Source organism: Mobula hypostoma, chromosome 25 (genome assembly GCF_963921235.1).
Source record: "Mobula hypostoma chromosome 25, sMobHyp1.1, whole genome shotgun sequence".
In the NCBI taxonomy this organism is placed as follows: Eukaryota; Metazoa; Chordata; class Chondrichthyes; order Myliobatiformes; family Myliobatidae; genus Mobula; species Mobula hypostoma.
The window spans coordinates 31,587,737-31,612,185 of record NC_086121.1 but is presented as its reverse complement, the minus strand read 5'-3'; the positions used below and the strand labels follow the sequence as shown (position 1 = coordinate 31,612,185).

General features: G+C 39.4%; 1 protein-coding gene across 1 annotated transcript in view; it reads left to right on the top strand.

Moving 5' to 3' along the window:
* LOC134337764 (CTD nuclear envelope phosphatase 1-like) overlaps nt 1–21,194 on the top strand; it is a 44,526-nt gene extending 23,332 nt beyond the window's left edge. The window contains exons 6-8 of the mRNA XM_063032996.1: nt 1,518–1,629; nt 5,503–5,587; nt 14,456–21,194. Of these exons, the coding sequence (XP_062889066.1) occupies nt 1,518–1,629; nt 5,503–5,587; nt 14,456–14,516 (258 nt within the window). The 3' untranslated portion in view covers nt 14,517–21,194. The remainder of the gene's footprint in view (nt 1–1,517; nt 1,630–5,502; nt 5,588–14,455) is intronic.
* Nucleotides 21,195–24,449: the final 3,255 nt, after the last annotated feature.

Sequence of the window (24,449 nt, the reverse complement as noted above, 5' to 3'; positions counted from 1 at the left end):
GTGAAATTGGCCAATCTTACCTACTTTGAACATAATGTGACACAAGATCCAATAATATGATTGACTTTAAACTGCACTAGAAAGTGACCTTTTAAACCACAGTTGAGGGGAGGTTCCATACATGTAGTGAATTACTGTCATTGGTTTAAATTGCAGAGTAGTGGTTTTCATGTGAGTGTACCATTTCTCATTTTTAGAAGTCAGCAGAGACAAACGTTGAAGAATAAGATAATTATAAGGTCTTCCACAAGTATGTTTTTTTTTTGAAAAAGGAAGGTAGTAACTGAAATAAATCTAAGTCACTTTGAGGATGTATCAAGGAAAATATCACTGGAAAATAGAAAAGTGACAGACATTCTGAATAATTATTTTTAGTTGATGGTTAAAGATATTAAAAGCATCCCTGCAATTATAAATAATCAAGGGTTATAGGGAGGGAAGAATTTAAAACAATCTGTCATCAGAAGAAAGTGTACTAAGGAAAAACTAATGAGTTGAAGGCTACCAAGTCACCAATGTCTGAAACCTAAGGAGTTGAGGAATTAACTGCTGAGATGGTGATTGTTGGTTATGATCTACTAAAGTTCTCTGGGTTCTGGAGACGTTTCAGAGGATCAGAAGGCTACAAATGTAATGAGAGAAACAAACCAGGGTGTTGTAAGTCAGTTGATTATGCTGGAATCCCTTATTGAGATTGTCAGACAGTTTAGAAAATCGTAAAACAATCAGTTAAAGTCACATAATTTTATGAAATTGGAATTGCAATACTTTTACTGGAGATATATATATCTAGTGAATATGTCAAACACAATTCCCTTTCATATTTTTATATATATTTTTTCTTTGAGAATTTAACAAAGAGGGTGGTTAAGGAGAAACTATTGTTTGTAGTGTATCTGTCTTTATAGAAAAGTGCTTGCAAAGATGCATAAGTTTAGTGTTTGAGGGTAATATATGGATATGGAATAACTGACTAACAGAAAACTTAGTCAATATTATCAGATCATTTTTGAATAGGCCATAGGGAAGAGTATTAGAGCCTTGGCTAATTTCAACCTCTATTATTGACTTGGATGGAGGGATTGAGTGCATCATAGTCAGGTTAACATGTGCTACAAAGATAGATGGGTTGGCAGCTGCCGTGGAGGGTGCACAGAGCCTGTAAAGGGATATAGGTAAATTAAGTGAGAAGATGTCAGACAGAATGTAATGGGGGAATTATTAGGTAATCCACTTTGGATGGATCATCAAAGCAGCAAGTTATTATTTAAAAAGTGCGAGTCTATAAAATGTTGCCATACAAAGGAAACTTTGCAGCATACCCCTGTTCTACTTTAAATGATGCTCGCCTAAATGGGTAGATAACAAATGGTGTCAATTGAGCGATAGTAATACTTGTTGACTTGATGAATGAAAAAACAAACAAATTGAAAATGGCTTGTTTAATCCTTTTTTTTTAAAAGAAATTACACTGAATGCAGTCTTGTACCTTTCTGAAATTTTTTTTTTTTGCATAGCATTGTACGCTTGAATTGGGCAGCTATGTGAAAGATCTTGCAGCCATTCACAACGACCTCTCCAGCATTGTAATATTAGATAATTCACCAAGTGCGTACAGGGGGCATCCAGGTAAGATTGTGACTTCATAATCCTTCAGTCATTTTTAGCTTTTCCTGTTGTGCTCTTCTAGAGTTTCAAATGTGAAAATTTTGCAGTAAATTTGAAGAGTGCAAAGTTTCTGGATGATTAAAAGTTAATTGTCAATAAAATTGGATCAGATTTTTAAGACTTTGACTGGAGGTGGAATCTTTTTTTTAAGTGCATGCTTTTCCTGCCAAGGAATAGTGCAGTGTATTTAGTGATAGCACCAGAAATATATTCTCATTGCATAACCAGTCACTTATCCTTTAAAAGTTTCTTAAAGGCTACTGTATGTGATCTCCTCTAACTGTAGCATATTTAATATTATGTCAATGTGCCTTCAGTCTAGATGATAAGTGCCAACTACTCATTACTGGTAAAACACTTGGATGAGGCTTGGCGGATAGGTGGCATAAACTTGATATTCCTTTTCGTGTGTCAAATGCAATAATTGAAGTATTTTATATTAATAATAAGATTTCATGGGTTTGACAGGAAGGGAAAAGAACTAAGGCAATAATACAAGATTGCAGAATAGGTAATGAAAACCGGAGCCTGTCACAAAGGATCATGCATACAAATGGAAAGATGTAAATACAGGAAAGATGTAAATAAGGTTGAAAGAGTACAGAGAAAATTCAAAAGATGTTCCTGAGACTGGAGGACCTGACTTATAAGGAAAGATTGAATAGATTAGGACTTTGTTCCTTGGAATATAGAAGATTAAGGGTAGATTTGACGGTGATATACAAAATTATGGGGGTTATAGATAGGGTAAATGCAAGCAGGCTTTTTCCACTGGGGTTGGGTGGGACTACAACTAGAGGTTAAGGGTGAAAGGTGAAAAGTTTAAGGGGAATGTGAGGGGAAACGTCTTCACTCAGAGGCTCATGAGAATGTGGAACAAGCTGCCAGTGCAAGTGGTGCATGCGAGCTCGATTTCAATGTTTTAAGAGAAGTTTGGATAGGTACATGATGGTAAGGGTACGGAAGGCTATGGTCCAGGTGCAGGTTGACTGGAGTCGGCAGTTTAAATGGTTTGGCATGAGTAGATGGGCTGAGGGGCCTATTTCTGTGCTGTAATTTTCTTTGACTCTATGATACGAGTATGCCTCCGATTAGCGTAGAATAGTGGGAAAATGGTAGAAAGATAAAGCTAAGGTTCCTTATCTGAAAACATGTAGCGTTTCAAACCAGATAGTGAGCTAATTCTGAATATAGAAATAGATGGGCACAATTTAATAGCAATTAATTAGATGTAGTTGCAAAGTGACAAAGATTTGGAATTAAATATTCCAGAACGTATAACATGGCAGAGGTGGATATAATGGAAAAAGAGCAGGGTGGTCCTAAAACTAAGCAATGGAATAAAGGCAGACACAAAATAATCTGCAGATGCTGGGGTCAAAGCAACACTCACAACACGCTGGAGGAACTCAGCAGGTCGGGCAGCATCCGTGGAAAAGATCGGTCGGCGTTTCAGGACGAAGGGTTCCGGCCTGAAACATCAACCGATCTTTTCCACAGATGCTGCCCGACCTGCTGAGTTCCTCCAGCGTGTTGCGAGTGTTGGAATAAAGGCAGCGAGGGTGAATTTGAAGATATTTGGCTGTGAAAATCACACAAAAAAAAAATGAATTGGAGTGAAGCTAAGAAACAGCCTGGGACAGAAAACAATGATGGGATTTGTACATGCATCTCCACTTTCTCCAGCAGGCCATAGTGCAAATTGGAGGTGAGTTAAACAGAGGTATTATAATAATCATTAGTTGGCATAGAGAAGTTAAATCAAATTAGCAGCTCAAATAGATGGAGGATGAATTGGTTTTCTAGTACAGTATACTGAGGAATCATCAAGGGAACAGGCTATTTTGGATATAGTATTGTGTAATGAAAAAAGATTAATTGATGACCTGGTAGTTAAGTGGCCTTTGGGGAAGGGTGATTATAATAAAGAATTTCATATAAAACTTGGAAAGTGGTTCAGTTTAGTCTAAAGCTTAGGGCTTAACTCTGAATGACTACAGATAGCAAATTGCAAAAAGGATGAGTTGTGAATAGGCTGTGAGAGATTGAGAAGCTACATCTAAAATGTGCAACAGTAAGTCAGATGTGGCTAATTTTCAAGAATTGTATATAGATTATGATAAATGTATATCCTCCTTTCAGACAAAACACCCAAAAGTGGTCTCACTGTGGCAAACATGAAGTTAAAAGACAATATTAGATCAAAGGAAGAGGTTTGTAACTCTCGCCCCAAAGTATTTAGCCTGAGGCAACATTTCAGCGAAGCAGCAAGAAAGCATTAATAAGGAAGGAAAAATAGAATACAAGCCTGTACTAGCAAGAAACACTAGGCCAGATTGTAAGAAATTAAATCAGGAAATGACATATTCAGGGACCATTTTGTTGAAGGAAACAGTAAACCCTATGAAGGGTGGAAAACTGCATGAATATAGTAAATAAAAAATGAAGGATATTAACATTAGTTAAAAGATGTCTAATGGAGATATTAATGGGTCTGAAGCAATTAAGTCTCAGGACCTTCATGTGAAGGCTTTAGAGGGGGTGCAGAGGAAGTTTACCAGAATACTGCTTGGATTGGAGGATACAAGAAGATTTTTGACAAACTTGGTTTACTTTCTCTGGAGCATCAGAGGTTGAGGGGAGACCTGATAGAAGTTTATCAATACAATAGGGTCTTTTAAGAGCCTCTTAGATGGGTACATGGAGCTTAGAAAAATAGAGGGCTATACGCTAGGGAAGTTCTAGGCAGTCTCTAGAGTAGGTTACATGGTTGGCACAACATTGTGGGCCGAAGGGCCTGTAATGTGCTGTAAATTTCTGTGTTCTATAAAAAAAAGATTATGAGAGGCATAGACAAGGTGAAAGTAATAGTCTTTTTTCCCTCAAGGAGGCTGTACTTAAGGGCAAGAGGGTATAGGGTTGAAATCAGAGGGAAGAGATTGCAAAGGGACATCAGGTTCTGTTTCTTCAGGCAAGGGTTATGTATATGTGGGATGAGCTGACAGAAACTGTGGTTGAGGCGGGCACGTTAGTAACATTTAAAAGCCATCTAGATAAGTACATGAATAGGTGAGGTTTAGAGGGCAATTGCAGGCAGATAGGACTAGCTCACTGGGCAATTGGAATGGACAAATTGGGTCAAAGGCCTGTTTCCATACTGAATAACTCTGACTTGTATTTTGAAGGAGGGAAATGCATAATTGTTACATTCCAAAATTCCTTGGATTCTGGAAAAGTTCCCACAGATTCAAGGTAGTATCACTATTTAAGGTAGCAGAAGAGGGAAAAAAAGTAGGAAATTATAAGCAACACACATCAAAGTTGCTGGTGAACGCAGCAGGCCAGGCAGCATCTCTAGGAAGAGGTACAGTCGACGTTTCAGGCCAAGACCCTTCGTCCTGACACGTCGACTGTACCTCTTCCTAGAGATGCAGCCTGGCCTGCTGCGTTCACCAGCAACTTTGATGTGTGTTGCTTGAATTTCCAGCATCTGCAGAATTCCTGCTGTTTAGGAAATTATAAACCTGTTCACTTGACTTAAGTAACAAAAACGTTGGAATCTATTAATAAAATGATATTGGGGCAGTAATAAAGTTGGTTAATGTCAACATGGAATTACAAAATGAAGTAGTTTTTGACAAGTGATAGTGTTGAGGTTGTTTCTACATTACTTACATTAAAATGAGTGGAACTTGTGACTATATAGGGAGGGGACATTACATTTAGATAGCAGAAGTGTGATAATCTGCTGTTCAGAAGAGAACACTTTGCCGTTGCCTTGTTTTGTTGGGAAAGTTATGTTTCTCCTGTTTTTTTTTCTTTCCACTTTCACAGATAATGCTATTCCTATCAAATCCTGGTTCAGTGATCCTGGAGATACAGCTTTATTAAACCTTTTACCTATGCTTGATGCATTAAGGTAGGTTGACTCTGAATTTTGAAGTACAGGACGTTTTGATTTTGTTCTACCCTCAACTGATAGGTTTTGCTTTCACTTTAACAGTTATTTAATAATTGTGATTTATTTGCATGGCTTTCCAAGAGATTGTTCAAAGTATTCTTAATCTTTTTTGTGTTCCTTCTGTCAACATTTGAGTTTATAATATCACATATAGTAGTTTCAAAAGTGGAGAAGACTTTAATGTATTAAAACTCTACTGCCTAAGATGGATATAGATTCAATTGCATGTCTGTGCTGTATTAGTTAAACTAAGTTTTGTTGATATACTGTCCCCTCACCCGCCCTCCTCCACCCATTGTATCAAAACATTCGGCAGTTGGTTCTTCAACTCTGGCACTAAAGGATGAATTGTAGAATTTACAACACAGACCCAGACTCACGAGGACCTCTTTCAACCTATTTGGTCTAACCTTAGTCATGTCAGCATTTCCTACTGAATTAGAGTTGCTGCTAAATTTTGATTGTTGATCAGTGCCATGACCCAGTCCATCTGTGGAAGTAGACATTTCTCCCCCAACGTTCCTGTTTGGTTCCCTACTGAACCAAAATGTATGGGCATTGTCTGAAATAGTGGTAGGTACCAAATGCCTGCAGGCATTTCAGTGAGAATTTAATTCCTCCTAGGTGTGGAACTACAGAATGGTTGCTGCACAGAATGACACCATATGGCCTCTCTAATTTCATACCCACTGTCCACCCAGTCCCAGTCCTTGCCATTCCATATGGCCCTATAATTTTTATTCATTTGGAAATTATGACATTTTGAATACCATTATTGGCATCTTCCACCATTTCTCTTTATGACGTGTTAACGGCCCCATCCACTTGTCAATGTTGGTTCTTTTGTCAATAATTGTTATTCTGTGTCACCTGATTCTTGATCCCTCTGAAGAAGAAAACAGCTTTGCATGACCTGCTCTATGCACATCCTTCATGATATTAAATACTTTTTGTCAGATGTCCTTGTAACCTCAGTTCTGATGAGAACACCCCTAAATTTCTTCATATAACCAGAAGTTCCTCATCTGTGTAATCATTTTGGTAAATCATTTCTGCTCATCAGAGCTTTTCATGTCTTTCTGAAAGAGTGATACTGGAAAGTGGACATGATACCTCATTTATTATCGAACCACTGTTTAGTAAAAATTTGTGATCCCCTTTATACATGTACTTAATGCCCCTTAGACCAGGATCGTGTGTGTGTGTGTGTGTGTGTGTATATGTATGTACATAGGCGCATACGTGTTTATAAATCACTTTCTAAACCCTATCCTGCTGCTTTCAATGAACTCTGCACATATACAGCCCAGATTTCTCTGTGCTTGCTCCTTTTTTAGAATTGTGCTCAACACCACGCATTTCTCAACATTAAACTTCATCTGTCACCTATCCACCCACTTTATCAGCTCTCAGTGTCTGCTTAGTCTTTGATTATCCTCCGCATAGTTTATTATGCCTTCTTGTCATCTGCATATTTGGAAATTGCACTCTCTAAATCCAAATCCAAATCATTAATATTTATTAAGGAAAGTAGAGTCTTTGTACAGAACCCAGGGGAAATCCTATAGTTCTCTGATCAAAAATATACTGTCATGACTACTGTTTCCTGTTACTTGACCAATTTTTTTTTTATCTATGCTGCTACATCCTCTTTTATTCCCTATTAACCACTTCAGGCACCTTGTGAAGGGTCTTGGCCCAAAAAGTCAGCTACAGTATTAAATTCCTACTGTGTATGCTGCTCGACCTTCAGCATTTTTGTGTATATTGCCTCCAGCACCTCACTATTATTTGTCACTTCTCTGTCAAAAGACAATAATCAAATTTGATTAGACATTAATTGCCTTTAACAAATCCATGCCAGCTACCATTAATTAAACCAAAAATGGGCCTAGTTTGTTTCTAGAATTCTTCCCACAAAGGATAAATCAATTGGTCTGCAGTTACTAGGTTTATCCCTGCATATTATTATTTTTTAAACAAAGATTTAATATTTGTAATTTTCTAGTCTTCAGGTGTCATTGTAAATCTATGGATGTTTGGAAAATTTTTGCCAAAGCCTCTGCAATTTTCCCTTTTCCTTCCCTCTAAAACCCAGGATTTTATCCCATCTGGACAGGTGGTTAATCCCTTCTGATTGCAACAAGCATTTCTAGTCCTTCTACCAGTTTTTAGTCCATTCAAAATCTCAACTACATCTTTTGTCCGAACATTTTCTTTAATGAAGGCTATGTAAAGTCTTCATTTAGTGTTTTAGCCATGCTCTTTGTATCCATGAAAATGAGCCCTCAAAAAAATAGTATGAGAATTGGAAGAAGGTTGAAAGGGTAGTTGTGCACTAGTCAAAGACTAAAGAAGAAATTTACATCTTGCTTTTGTCATTGATTGGCTCACCACTTTTCGTTCTAGCTCCTTCTAATTTTTATGCGGACATTTTATTGGGTCTCCCTTTTCTTTCTGAATCCTTGGCAAACAGTTGAGTTTCCATCTTATTTGATGTTCTACTTTAGTTTCTTGCTCATCCAATTCCCTATATCCACAGGGGAACATACCAAGCTGAAAAAAATCTTTCAGTTAATGCCTGACAAGCTCTGATGCCAACTTTCCCTAGATTTGTTCTCAACTTAGTGAAATTACCTCTTAATTGTCTTTTTTAAACCTTGGAATTATCTATGTCCATTAACATATCTATTCTTAGCCTAATACTATTATAATTGTTCTTTCCTAGATCTCCTCCTCCTCCCCCCCCCTCACCCCACCCCCTTCAAATTGATCATTACAGAACTAAATCCAATAACACTGCCTTATTGGAGCAGAAGCTGATCAAGAATATCCTTATGAACACATTTCAGAACTTCCTTCCCATTTTTTAAAATTCTGCTATCTCAGTCTGTATTTGAATAGTTAAAAGTTTCCCAATATCGGTGCTCTGAGGGTTTTACAGATCTCTGTCGTTCCTTTGCAGCCTTCCTCCTCACCAGCTGGAGCTTAAAGCATTCAAAGATTCAGGATTATCATTTCCAGTACACAAGTGTGAAGGATACAAAATAATTGTTACTCTGGATCCAATACAGCATAAAAAAAGCATAATAAGATAAAGAACGCAATCATAATAAAAACAAATATTAATATATCAGATATCTATATAAGGTATCCTCGATGGCGAGTGGGCTGGTGCCAGTGGTGTGTTGAGCAGTTTTGACTACCCGTTTTAGAGCCTGCTGTCTGCGGCAGTGCCGTTTCTGTACCATGCAGTGATGCAGCTTGTTAGGATGCTCTCTACTGCACATATGTAGAAGGATGTGAGTATAGATGTGCATAGTCTAGCTCTCTTCGGCCTCCTCAGAAACTAAAGGTGTTGGTGAACTTTCCTTATTTGTGCAGGATGTGTACTGTTACCGTGAGAGGTTGTGCGAGATGTGCATTCCAAGGAATTTGAAACTGCTTGCAGTTTCTACTGCTGTGCCGCCAATGTAAAGATGAGTGAGAGTGGTGCAAGTTCTTCTGAAGTCAATAACCATTTCCTTTGCCTTGTTGACACTGAGAAAGAGGTTGTTTGCCTTGCACCAGGCGTCGAGCTCTTTCACCTCCTCTCTGTAGGCTATCTCAATGTTGGTGATGAGCCCCACCACTGTCGTGTCATCGGCGAACTTGACAATATGATTACCCGGGTGGTTGGCCGTGTAGTCATGTGTGAGTAGAGTATACAGCAATGGGTTCCGCACACAGCCCTGGGGAGGAGGGGTAGCACCCATGTTGAGGATGATGGGGAGGGAGGAGTGATTGTGCACTCATTCTGAGATCAGTTGGTTAGGAAGTCCAGCACCCGTAATAGTCACAGTATAGAAACATAGAAACATAGAAAATAGGTGCAGGAGTAGGCCATTCGGCCCTTCAAGCCTGCACCGCCATTTATTATGATCGTGGCTGATCATCCAACTCAGAACCCCGCCCCAGCCTTCCCTCCATACCCCCTGACCCCCGTAGCCACAAGGGCCATATCTAACTCCCTCTTAAATATAGCCAATGAACTGGCCTCAACTGTTTCCTGTGGCAGAGAATTCCACAGCTTCACCACTCTCTGTGTGAAGAAGTTTTTCCTAATCTCGGTCCTAAAAGGCTTCCCCTCTATCCTCAAACTGTGGCCCCTCGTTTTGGACTTCCCCAACATCGGGAACAATCTTCCTGCATCTAGCCTGTCCAATCCCTTTAGGATTTTATACGTTTCAATCAGATCCCCCCTCAATCTTCTAAATTCCAACGAGTACAAGCCCAGTTCATCCAGTCTTCCTTCATATGAAAGTCCTGCCATCCCAGGAATCAATCTGGTGAACCTTCTTTGTACTCCCTCTATGGCAAGGATGTCTTTCCTCAGATTAGGGGACCAAAACTGCACACAATACTCCAGGTGTGGTCTCACCAAGGCCTTGTACAACTGCAGTAGTACCTCCCTGCTCCTGTACTGGAATCCTCTCGCTATAAATGCCAGCATACCATTCGCCTTTTTCACCGCCTGCTGTACCTGCATGCCCACTTTCAATGACTGGTGTATAATGACACCCAGGTCTCGTTGCACCTCCCCTTTTCCTAATCGGCCACCATTCAGATAATAATCTGTTTTCCTATTTTTGCCACCAAAGTGGATAACTTCACATTTATCCACATTAAATTGCATCTGCCATGAATTTGCCCACTCACCCAACCTATCCAAGTCACCCTGCATCCTCTTAGCATCCTCCTCACAGCTAACACTGCCACCCAGCTTCGTGTCATCCGCAAACTTGGAGATGCTGCATTTAATTCCCTCATCCAAGTCATTAATATATATTGTAAACAACTAGGGTCCCAGCACTGAGCCTTGCGGTACCCCACTAGTCACCGCCTGCCATTCTGAAAAGGTCTCGTTTATTCCCACTCTTTGCTTCCTGTCTGCTAACCAATTCTCTATCCACACCAATACCTTACCCCCAATACCGTGTGCTTTAAGTTTGCACACTAATCTCCTGTGTGGGACCTTGTCAAAAGCCTTTTGAAAATCCAAATATACCACATCCACTGGTTCTCCCCTATCCACTCTACTAGTTACATCCTCAAAAAATTCTATGAGATTCGTCAGACATGATTTTTCTTTCACAAATCCATGCTGACTTTGTCCAATGATTTCACCGCTTTCCAAATGTGCTGTTATCACATCCTTGATAACTGACTCCAGCAGTTTCCCCACCACCGACGTTAGGCTAACCGGTCTATAATTCCCCGGTTTCTCTCTCCCTCCTTTTTTAAAAAGTGGGGTTACATTAGCCACCCTCCAATCCTCAGGAACTAGTTCAGAATCTAACGAGTTTTGAAAAATTATCACTAATGCATCCACTATTTCTTGGGCTACTTCCTTAAGCACTGTAGGATGCAGACCATCTGGCCCTGGGGATTTATCTGCCTTCAATCCCTTCAATTTACCTAACACCACTTCCCTACTAACATGTATTTCGCTCAGTTCCTCCATCTCACTGGACCCTCTGTCCCCTACTATTTCTGGAAGATTATTTATGTCCTCCTTAGTGAAGACAGAACCAAAGTAATTATTCAATTGGTCCGCCATGTCCTTGCTCCCCATAATCAATTCACCTGTTTCTGTCTGCAGGGGACCTACATTTGTCTTTACCAGTCTTTTCCTTTTTACATATCTATAAAAGCTTTTACAGTCAGTTTTTATGTTCCCTGCCAGTTTTCTCTCAATCTTTTTTCCCCTTCCTAATTAAGCCCTTTGTCCTCCTCTGCTGAACTCTGAATTTCTCCCAGTCCTCAGGTGAGCCACTTTCTCTGGCTAATTTGTATGCTTCTTCTTTGGAATTGATACTATCCCTAATTTCTCTTGTCAGCCATGGGTGCACTACCTTCCTTGATTTATTCTTTTGCCAAACTGGGATGAACAATTGTGGTAGTTCATCCATGCAACCTTTAAATGCTTGCCATTGCATATCCACCGTCAATCCTTTAAGTGTCATTTGCCAGTCTATCTTAGCTAATTCACGTCTCATACCTTCAAAGTTACCCCTCTTTAAGTTCAGAACCTTTGTTTCTGAATTAACTATGTCACTCCATCTTAATGAAGAATTCCACCATATTATGGTCACTCTTACCTAAGGGGCCTCTCACGACAAGATCGCTAATTAACCCTTCCTCATTGCTCAAAACCCAGTCCAGAATAGCCTGCTCTCTAGTTGGTTCCTCGACATGTTGGTTCAAAAAACCATCCCGCATACATTCCAAGAAATCCTCTTCCTCAGCACCTTTACCAATTCGGTTCACCCAATCTACATGTAGATTGAAGTCACCCATTATAAATGCTGTTCCTTTATTGCACACATTTCTAATTTCCTGTTTAATACCATCTCCAACCTCACTACCACTGTTAGGTGGCCTGTACACAACTCCCACCAGCGTCTTCTGCCCCTTAGTGTTACACAGCTCTACCCATATCGATTCCCATCTTCCCGGCTTATGTCCTTCTTTTCTATTGCGTTAATCTCTTCTTTAACCAGCAACGCCACCCCACCTCCCCTTCCTTCATGTCTATCCCTCCTGAATATTGAATATCCCTGAATGTTGAGCTCCCATCCCTGGTCACCCTGGAGCCAAGTCTCTGTGATCCCAACTATATCATAATCATTAATAACAATCTGCACTTTCAATTCATCCACCTTATTACGAATGCTCCTTGCATTGACACACAAAGCCTTCAGGCGCTCTTTTACAACTCTCTTAGCCCTTATACAATTATGTTGAAAAGTGGCCCTTTTTAATGCTTGCCCTGGATTTGTCGGCCTGCCACTTTTACTTTTTTCCTTAGTACTTTTTGCTTCTACCCTCACTTTACACCCCTCTGTCTCTCTGCACTGGTTCCCATCCCCCTGTTGTGAACTAACCTCCTCTCGCCTAGCCTCTTTAATTTGATTCCCACCCCCCAACCATTCTAGTTTAAAGTCACCTCAGTAGCCCCCGCTAATCTCCCTGCCAGGATATTGGTCCCCCTAGGATTCAAGTGTAACCCGTCCTTTTTGTACAGGTCACGCCTGCGCCAAAATATCTTTAATACTCACAGTGAATACTGCTTGATCTTTCCAAACGGATTCTTTCTATCTTATTACAACACAAAAGGAGGCCATTTAATCCATCAGGTTCATGCCAGCTCCCAGCAGATCAGACCTGTCCCACCTACCTCTTTATATTTCCTTCCACTCTCAAACCATATGAATGTTCTAGACTCAAAACCGACTGTCCATCTCCTCCATGGATCTTGCCTGACTTACTGATTCCCTCCAGCAGATTATTTATTGCTTTTTGAACTCTCTCATTGCTCTTTTCATTCCTACTTTTTTGTGCCATCGCCCTGCGAAATTAGTTTTAAATCTATTCTCTCCCCCCACCCCACCCCCAAGAGCACCAGTTCATCGTCTTCTGAGATCATTGGTCCTACATTTTTCGTGGGGCCCTGGTTTGAACAGGTCCCATCACCTCTAGGACTATTGAGACTTCCTTCCTGCATTGTTATTCCAGCTGTGCATTTTCTGCTATTTTCCCATTTCTGTATGTGTGCACTTGTGCAGTTGAAGTGGATGGTACAAGGAATAATCAGGAGTTTTCTGCCTTACTGACATGCTGGTTTTGATCCTGTTTTCTGTTTCGTTGCGGTAGAACCTGAACTGGGACTTGAAAATCCTCCTTTTTGCTGCCTATGTTATTGATACTGCCTATTCACTTTCCCCCATCCAGAACTTTCTTCAATCTCAAAATAGTTGCCCTAACCATGGAAAAAATATAACATTTACTCCTTTGATCCTTTTCTCTATGCAATGGTGATAGACTTGACTCTGGCACACTCCTCAGGAAACAATTTGCCCAACTTTACTCTGAACTGAATACTTATTGGAGGCTGAGGAGCCCCAAGGTTTCTTGAATTATCTACTTTTTTTTATTGTCTGCCTTGCAGTCACCATTCTGCTTTACTAGCACTCTCCCCAATAGGGTGACTCTCCACAAAACACTTAGCCTAATGTCCCTGATAATGTCATCAGTTGCTCCTTGATTTCTAAAACCTGAAACTCGGGCTCTTCCTGTTGGCTACACCTCCTGCTCCTGTGTTTGTCCAGGACTCTGGCCAAATCCTAGAATTTCCATGTGGTGCAGAATGTGAATTCCATGGGTCTGAGGTGTCCTGTCATGCCTCTTGTTTATTATATAGCTTAACTGACATCATATGATTATGGATAGATTATTTACCATTTTACTTGACTTGAATTAAATTTTTAATTCCATGGATCTGTTTAAACCCCACTGTTACTGTTTACCATTCACCTTTGAAAGACAAAAATAGGACGAGGTGTCTTGGAGCTTTACAGCTTGGAAACAGCCTCTCGGCTTAATTTGTCCATATCGAACGAGATGGCTGTCAAAGCAAGTCCCGTTAGCCTACGTTTGACCGGCATCCCTTTAACCCTTTCCTATGCAGATACCTGTTCAAGTGTATTTTAAATGTTGTAATTCTCCCTGCCTCTACCAGTTTCTCTTGCAGTTTGCCCTATATACTCACCATTATCTTCTCAAATTAAACTGCTGGCTTGGACTCCCCTATCCTGGGGGAAAAGTCTGTGGCTATTCACTTTATCTGTGCCCTTCATGATTTTATAAACCTCCAAAAAGTCACCCCTCTAGTCTCCTGCACTGGGGAAAAATGTCCACGCTTATCTCAGTGAAGTGAGCTTTGGAGGGATAAGTAATTAGAAATGCTTGTGCTTCCAATTAATTTTTCTTTCCTGCACCTTCCAGGTTTACGTCAGATGTCCGGTCCGTCCTCAGTCGGAATTTGCATCAACACAGGCTATGGTGACATTGAATGAGTTTCTGCTAATGGTCACTTGAGGCATTCTGTGTTATGCCCTCTATGATTTGAGCGTAGCAAAAACTTCACTCCAGGGAGGGGATCTGAGTTTGCATGAAGTGAAACAACCTCAGTGGAACAGTCAAGACAACCTGGTTTACTTCTGTGTCATCAGATCTATGTGTGAATTTTGCACTTGTTGAATTCAATGGTGAAATGGTGCATCATGTGATACATTGTATCTCTTGTTTATAAAAATGATATTTTTGAGCTCAGTTCTGCTCTGGTTGCCTGAGGTAATTTTTTTCTCTTTTAAAGACTTTTAAGATTAGATAATGTTTTTAAAGAAAGTACAAATGAATTTCACTCCAAAAGAAACAAGGTGTTCAGGCTGCTTCCTGTTCAAAGAGGAAGCAATTTCATTTTAATTCTTCTCCGTCCTTCTATGTGATGCCAAATTTCACTGAAATTTGACTAGGAAGAACAGTCCCAAACCTGACCCTGTTAATGGTGCTAAACCACAAATCTAAATCAAGGTATGGTTTGCATTTAGATTTCTTTTTACAGCTGGTCCCTAATCTGAATAATTGTCAATGCTGCTTTTATCAAAAGTATTAATAATTGCATGTTAAATGAAGAATAAAATCTCATCTATAGTACAATTTGGATGATTTGTATCATATTTATGGCCTTCAGGAGCACAGATTAATTATACTATACTTAAAATTTATTTTTCAGTAATTAATGACAGTGGTAATTTTCCTTAAACTTGTATTTGAGGGAGATGGGAGTAACAAGTGAGGGTGGGATTTGTTGTCAATTGAATGTTTAGCTGGCATTCATTGTCTTGGGTTGCACAAAGTATTGTTCATTGAAGGAATCTTGTAGAGAATGGTTTTGCAAATATTGGAATTTGAACTAATTTGTTTTACTGCAATCACATTGTAAAGCACTTTACTCCAAGTGAAATTGTACTGCTAGTAAGAACCCTCTTTGTCAGGTAGAAAACTCTCCATTCAGAAAACGTTATAAATGCCCTTAATTCCCCAGCTTTTGTATGTCAATGTCTTGCAAATCTAGTCAGAAAAAATTCACGTCCAGTGGTGGGTAAAATGATAACTGCTACATGTAGCAAAGAAACACAAAGTGCTTCAAGTCAGTAAGGGCAAAGACTTTTGACAACTGAAGATAAGAATCATTAATATATTCATTGCACTCTGACTTCAATGTTTTTATACATGTATATAAATGCATAGAACTTCCAGTTCACGAAGTAGCCTTTTGATTTTATATGCCACTGTTGGTGATATCCCATCCCAGGTTGATGGTATTGACCTTTGGCCTAAGGCTATTCCTGGGGGTAAGGAGTTAATCTGGTTTTGGTATAATAGGCTGGACCCAGGAAAGGCTGAGATCATATAAATGTTGTATGCTGGCTGGTTTAAAGGTTTTATTCCTTCCTGGTCAATGTTTGGTGCTGGATATGATGAATTATTTTGTACTTGTCTCTGAGATTGAAACTGTGAGAAATAAGGGATTTACAATAGTTATCTAGCCTTTCCTTAATAAACAATTCAGACTGCAAATGTGACAAATGCGAAATAAAAGCAGAAAATGCTGGACACACTGAACAGGTCAACAGGCATCTGTGGAAAGAGGAACAGAGTTAATTTTTCATGTTGGCAACCCCTTTTTCAAAGAAGGATCTCAGACTTGAACCATTAACTTTTGTTTCTTTTTCTATACATGCTGCCTAATCTAGTGGGTGTTTCCAGAATTTTCATATGACCTTTCGTTAAGTTTAATCCTTTGTGCATGAATTGTGTCCTAGAGCACAAAAGAGCATTTGCCCTCAACATCATTTATCAACCACTGTATATTTTCAATACACAACAAGAGAAAATCTGAAGATGTTGGAAATGCAAGCAACACACACACAAAATGCTGTTACTTGCCCTTGCAAGCGGAACAAGTGCTACACCTGCCCCTATACATCCTCCCCCACTACCATTCAAGGCCCCAAACAGTCCATCCAGGTGAGGCAACACTTCACCTGTGAGTCTGCTGGGACCATATACTCTGTCCGGTGTTCCCGGTGTGACCTGTATATCGGTGAGACCCGACATAGATTGGGAGACCCTTTTGCCGAGCGCCTACACTCCATTTGCCAGAGGCCACCCATTTTAATTCCACTTCCCATTTCCATTCCGCTGTGTCAATCCATGGCCTCCTCAACTGTCGCGATGAGGCCACACTCAGATTGGAGGAACACCTTGTATTCCATCTGGGCAGCTTCCAACCTGATGGCCATGAACACTGATTTCTCGAACTTCCAGTAATGGCTCATCCCAGTCTCCTTCATCATTCCACATCCCCTTTTCCCTCTCTCACCTTATCTCCTTGCCTGCGCATCGCCTCTATCTGGTGCTCCTCCCCCCGTTTCTTTCTTCTATGGCCTTCTGTGCTCCTATGGGCTCCCCCTTCTCTAGCCCTGTATCTTTCACTAATTTCCTAGCTCTTTACTTCATCCCTCCCCCTCCTGGTTTCACCTATCACCTTGTGTTTCTCTCTCCCCTCCCCCTCGTCTTTTAAATCTACTCCTCATCTTTTTTTCTCCAGTCCTGTTGAAGGGTCTTGGCCCAAAACGTTGACTGTATTCCTTTCCATAGATGCTGCCTGGCCTGCTGAGTTCCTCCAGCATTTTGTGTGTGTTGCTATGTTTTCAACAATTTAATTTGCTCAGGCTTTCAGAATTAGGTGTAAATTGTGCACCTTTTAACTTTTTGAAAAGACATCAGTCATTAGATTTTCAATGACTTTTTGATTTTGTTATTTTTTGGAATTTTAAGTCACATTTCATAAAGGATATTTTAAAAAGAAGATCCATTTTCAGGGTGTGATAGCAATTCCAAAGCCAGAAATGCATCTTATACTTGTGTGCTTTTATAATCAAAATTCTTTTTACCATCTGTATTTCCTGGATTTAATTTTAAACCGTGCAGGCGGGGTTCAAAACTGGGTTTATAGTGGTGGTGATGGAGGGCTGTGGGTGCAAGCGGGCTGTGGCACTGTAATGGATTTGACCAACTGCAGTTTCAGGCACAAGAATAATCTTGAATTTTTGAAAATAATTTTCAGGGTTTGATGTGATTAATCGCCAAGCCCACAAAAAAACAGTAGTCAGTGCCGAAAAGGGGGCCAGAATACAATTTGCTTTATTAAAAGAGGCATTGCATCTGGCTCTCGAGGAGGCTTTGAATCTTCCTTGCTATTTCCCATCCCTCTTCATAGACCACAGTGCTCCCCAGGAGTTGTTTCTACCTTGCACAACCAAGCAGCATTTTTCTGCTTTCTGTTAGTGACTGCATAATTTTAGTTGGCATATTAATTGCAAATGAGGCTTGATTGATTAAAATCTACTAAATTGGCCTTTTGCATGTGCCAGAGTGAATTCTTGCCCTAGAGTTAAATAAGTTCAAAATATTAATAACTGGATTGAAGTAGGTAACATATTCCAAACTGGATTGAGGTATTTTGTGCCACAAACCATCATGCTTGAATGGGAGGATGCTATGTAAAATGCAGGAGTCTTCAGGGGAATAACCTGCATCCAGTGCTTAAATCGCACCAGAACCTAGATTCTGTAATTTTCAATCCATTGTATTGATCAATGTAAATTAGTTATATAGGGCATTTTTATGTTGGAATCAAACAGCAGGTGAATTAGTGTCTCCTAATATGCTACTTTCGGTGTTTTTAATTCAAAAGCAGCACTGAGCATGTGCAGCTGTGTATAGTGACAGTGAATACTAGCTGTGCTTCACTGGACTTGAGCCGTACCAATTTTATAAATTGATTTTGATAGCTGGAAGTACTAATCGTCTTTTTGTATTTTGGAGTATTTATAATGAAGAATATAGATGTAACTCTGACCTAAATCAGGATTAAAGAGCAGTTCTGCAATCTTGCACAATTAACAAAACACTTTGTATGAATTGCCATTGAGCACCATTTGACCATTCAGGAGCAATATACATCCAAAGCCCAATGATATCCCAAAACATGGTCTGATATAGAGATTTGTAGGGTTGCCATCTTGGAATATCACTTTAATAGGTGCCACCATTTATAGAAGTTTAGCTCCATCACTTTAAACCATCAGGATTTAATTCTTAGAGCTGTGCAATTGGCTTTATGTACCTGGCTGGGTGAATTCTTGAGTAGTCAATCTACTTTTAGTAATGACCTTCCAAGGACCCATTAAAACATTTCTTAAGTGAGATTAATTGAAAGTTAAGACTTAATTGACTTAGAGGCCCAAGTGCCTATAATCTGTATCTCTCTGTGGTAATGTTCCCCCAGATGATTAAGTGGGTAAATGCATAGTCTGCATTCGTACTTCGACACACCGGGAATAGCACCCATTCAGGCCAATCCTAGCCAGAGGTGCTGTAATTTTACCTTCATCAGCACTGGTGTTGGAAAGGGAGAATGGTCCAAATCCTGATGATTCATTTTGTGGATGGGTGCACATTTGGGTGGATATTGAGGTCGTGGTTCATTATTTTCCTCCTTAACTCAGTGGAAAGTTAGTTGCTAGCACCTGTAAATACTAGCTGTAATAAAATTGAAAGATGAAGCTAATGGATGTAGGGTAGGTAGGATGGAGCTTGACTTTCTCATAAAGCTCCCTGATGCTAGCAAGCTAATGTATTGTCTGCCAGTAATGCTACCAGTTGATGGTTGGAAAAATGAATTGGCTGTAGAAGGTACTCAAAGTGCATGTATCATTGTTTTTTAAAAAGTTTAATAATAATTTGAGTAAATCTAAAGCTGTAACTTGTATTTTCCATTGACAAATCACTTTCTTTGTATAAGAAGTGTAGTAAACATTTCTATGCTGGAACGGTATTGTAGATATAACTTAAATTATTTCTGTTAGTAACATTGCAAATTCATTGCAGGACTCAACCTTGTTCCAGTAACATTTAAAATTTGTATTGCACAGAAGAATGGAGATGCCAGTAAATGTATAAACTCTCAATATCCCTGCTCTCCCATTCCTTCTGATGAAATAAGGAAATATATCTGAACTTGTTTTAGCACTTTAGTCCCATGTCGTGAAGTTTTGTACTCTGCCATTTTTGGAATGTCTGACCTCTTCTGGAATCCCCTTCTTTCCCACTCTCTGTTATGGTTTAACTACACTTTGTTTTCCATTAATCACTAAGGATGAACCAAAGAAATGAAGATCTTTTTGTACAGTTGAGATTTTAAAAAATCTGTTGTATTAATTCCAAACTGTATATTGAAAACCTCCATATAATAAGAACCTCCATTTTGTACTAAGCCACTGATTAGTTGTGTAACATTCATGTTTTTATTGTGGTCTGAGAAACAATTTTTGCTTTCTGATTAGCTTTAACTGAATGATAACACCAATTAGCTGTCAAGAACGTCAATGAAACAAATGCTGGCACTGCATATTAAATAAATGGATAGGCCTTTTCAAAAATGAAATACTTTTTAGCAATTAAGTCAAGAGCAGAGAGATCACTTGAAACATTGGTGGAGAACACTTGTGGATGAAATTGCAACACTTTGCTGCCTTTTATTTCAAAATGTCCTACTCTTGTTTCAGTGAGTAATCTTGCTTCCTTTAAAAAATTAAAATAATGAAAATAGATTTATCAGATGGGTTATGTACAATGCAACCTATCCAACCTTCTGCACTTTGCCTCTTGCAAGCCCTAATATTACGTAATTGATTTCCCTAATGCAATATCAAAATTCCTGCCTTCTTTTGATTCTACTTGGTCTTTATTTCCTTAACTTTTTAAATCCCCTTCAGCCAAATTTCACCGAGTGTTCTTCTCAACTTGCCTCATTTGTCTTACTCCTTTCATCATGTTCTTGAGCGATTTGTGTGCCACCTGAGAAGACCATTCTTTGTACAGCTCTCCACTTTGTGATATCTCCAGTTTCTGTACCTTTTAACACTTGCATCCTCCTGGCTCCATTTCTCCTTTGGAACATTAATTTTGCATGTTCCATTATGTCAAATAGTGCTACGAGATGTAGGTTGTAAATGATCTTGTTCCTGAAGAAGTATTAATCTTCAAAGGGTGGGATTGTCACACTCGAGTTGAAGTCGACCATACCAGATGAAATGAGGTGGAAATTTTTAGTTGAATTATAATCTGGCAAGGCACTGTAGCACAAACCACTGTTCAAATCTGACAATCTTGCAGGTAGACCAGAGCAACATGTTTCAGGTTTGTCATTGGTGAACACATCACCGATGAGTGTGCACTTTTTCTTATAGGATAATAACACCAATATGTTCAAGCCTGATTAAAAATAATAAATATGGACATACAAAAACCTATGGTCTGAAGTCCTCGTGATACATATGGGCTCTTCCTCTGTGGCTCACAATCTGTTTATATTGAGATTTGAAGCTAGACAAGTTTTTGTATCACTTTACATGCAGAGTGCAAAATATTTTTGTATGTTTAAACATGACCTAATCATGCTGATGGCTATTAAAGGCCACTGGCTGGATATTAATAACTTTGTTATTACTTGATGAATGGAGGCAGTGTTTTTTAAATGATGTATTTTGAAATTTATTTACAAATGCCAAAACCCAAACAAAGTTGGATCTTCAAGAGAAGAATAAATGAAAAAAACTGAACTAACTCTTTTCTGTCATATTTTATATTGTAGTGTACGTTGCTAGTTAAATATGTTTTCTGGAGCAAAATGGCTCTTGGTTACTGCTGAGATAACCCGGTATACTTCCCCTGAACAATAGAATATCACCACACCATACTTGTGGTGATCAAGCAATGACTGTCAGTGCAGGCCACCTAATTATGTTCTGCGATAATGAATTTTCTGTTGGCTCCACAGGTGATACGTTTTTGACCAGCCAAAAGTGGATCACATTCTCATTTACATTTAGGACACAAGTCAAATGCTGCACCCACTGTAAAGAAGGATAATCACTGGATTTTGAGATAAGTCCTTTCATTGCTAATATGAAAGATTACACAAGTTTTGATGGGCATCTATTCTCATTAAACTTTTAGGACCGCATACTATTTAATGTTGAAAGGTTTGCATTCAGTGAGAGTTAAGGTAACTTTCTACTACAAATAGAAATTATAAGTGATAGACTTGAAGGAAATATGAATTTGCCATTTTAATTTTTGAAAAGTAGATCTTAATATGGAGTTGAAGGATTTGCACTTAAAGTCACTTATCACATGCTAAGAATAATGCTAATAGCTCTAGGCCTGTAAATTGCACAAGCAGGAATGTGGAATAAGACTATCTTCTGCAGATATCAAGATTATTCAAACAAACAACATTCTGTTTTTTGCGTGATCAGGCAATGCATATAGTCACGAGAGAACATCTTACTGCTTTCCGCTAACACTGATAATATGGTTATTACCTCATTGTCAATGTTTGGGGGTTACTTTTGATCAGATATTGAAGTTAGCTGACTACATCAATGTCCTGATTTTTTTTTCCCACAGCTAGTGGAAAACTATTGAACCTAGGGCAAATACATTCAGGATCAAGAAGTTTAAAATAAATCTGGAAAGTGCTTGCTGTTCCTTCCAAACACATGTTAAAGATGCAGATAGTTGGTCCACTTTCCAAGGGGAAGTCACAATTATGACTTGTGCAGTGAGAAGGTGTGTGTTCAATTTATTAAACTGTCAATAAACTAAAGAAAACGTATTTCTTGTTGCAAGAAAAATTATAAAAGACCATAAGACATGAGAGCAGAGTTAGCTAATTTGGCCCATCAAGTCTTCTCTGCCATTTCATCATGGTTGATCCATTTTTCCTCTCAGCCCCAAACTTCTGCCTTCTCCCTGTACCCCTTCATGCCCTGTCTAATCAAGAATCTATCAAACTCTGCCTTAAATGTTGAATCCTTGTAGGTTGAGTTAAGAAACTGCAAGGGTAAAAGGACCTTGAAGGCAGTTATATACAGGCCTCCCAATAGTAGCTGAGATGTGGACCACAGATTACAACAAGAAATAGAAAAGGTGTGTCAAAAAGGCAATGTTACGATAGTCATGGGAGACTTTAACATGCAGGTCAATTGGGAAAATCAGGTTGGTAATGGATCTCAAGAGAATGAGTTTGTTGAATGCCTACTAGATGGCTTTTTAGAGCAGTTTGTTGATAAGCCTGCTGGAGGATCAGCTATACTGTATCAAGCATTATGTAATTGAACCAGAGGCAATTAAGGAGCTTAAGGTAAAAGCCCTTGGGAGCTAGTGCTCACAATATGGTTGAGTTCAACTTGAATATCGATAGGGAGAAAGTAAATCTGACGTAGTAGTATTTCAGTGGAGTAAAGAAAATTACAGTGGTTTGAGAGAGGAGTTGGCCAAAGTAAGTTGGAAGGAAATGCTGGCAGGGATGACCGCAGAGAAGTGGTGTGAGTTCCTGAGGGGAAAAAAATGAGGAAGGTTCAGGATAGATGTATTTCAAAAATGAAGAAATACTTAAATGCCAAAATAGTACATCTGTAGCTGACAAGGGAAGTCAATGCTAACAAAAGAGAGGGAACACAACAAAGCAAAAATTGGTAGGAAGATAGAAGATTGGAAAGCTTTTAAACACCTACAGAGAGCAACTAAAATAATCATCAAAGGGAAAAGATGAAATATGAAAGCAACTAGCAAACAATATCAAAGCGGATAGTAAAAGCTTTTTCAAGTACGTTTTTTAAAAAAGAATGATGAGAGTGGATATAGGACCGCTAGAAAGTGAGACCGGAGAAATAATAATGAAGGACAAGGGGGTGGCAGATGAAATAAATGAGTATTTTGCATCAGTCCTTCACTGTGGAAGACACTAGTAATTAGTAATTATCAGCTAGTGACCCTTGTGTTAGTGGTAGGGAAGCTACTGAAGAAGATGGTGAACATTTAAGTGCATTTGGAAAGGAATAGCCCAATTAAGGACAGTCTATGGCTTTGTGCAGGGCAAGTCATGCCTTACAAACTTGATCAAGCTTTTTGACAAAAGAGCTTGATGAGGGTAAGGCAGTAGGCATTATCTACATGGACTTTAGCAAGGCATTTAATAAGGTACCTTCATGGTAGGTTGATTCAGAAGATAAATATCCATGACATCCATGGTGAATTGAAAGTTTGGATTCAGAATTAGCCTTCCCATAGAAGACAAAGTAAGAGTAGAAGGTTGTTATTCTGGCTGGAGATCTGTGACCAGTGGTGCTCCACAAGGATCTGTGCTGGAACATGTGCTTGTGATGTCTGAGGCCTCTGATGGTCAGGGTCGACCATGGATGTTGCATCCTAGCTGTCTAGGTGTGTAAAGCCAGGACAGTATGATGCAGAGAGCAAGCTGTAGCAAGCTCCCCCTCTTTGCACATCTGGTGAACCCAAAAGAATGGCAGAGACTGACACAGTTTGGCAACACTAGCATTGCAGAAGTTGCCAGTCAGGGTTGAACTCAATGTAGGACTTCCTCGGGAATTTTTCCCTCAGGGTTAAGTCCCAATGCCTTCCTCATGAGTGGGTAAAGCTGAAGGCAGGGGAGGCTTGAGGTAAGAGTTTTCCTTCTCCTTGATGAGCTGCCCACTATGGCTGATGACCCCCATCTGCCCAAAACAACTGGTTTTAAGGTGCCAGTAATTCACCTTTGCCTCTCCTCTGGTCAGTAGAAATGGTTCTGCCATGCTTCGTAGCCTAGCAACACGTGAAGGCCAGGAGCTAGATTTACTTGTCAGAGGCTATTTGAGATACATGCCACTGGGATCATTTAATAGGTAGTGGGAACTCACAGTATCCTTATTAACACCCTAAACTATAACAAACTTAAGGATGTATATTAATGATTTGGATGAAAATGTGGAAGAGTGGATTAGCAAACTTGCAGGTGATGCCA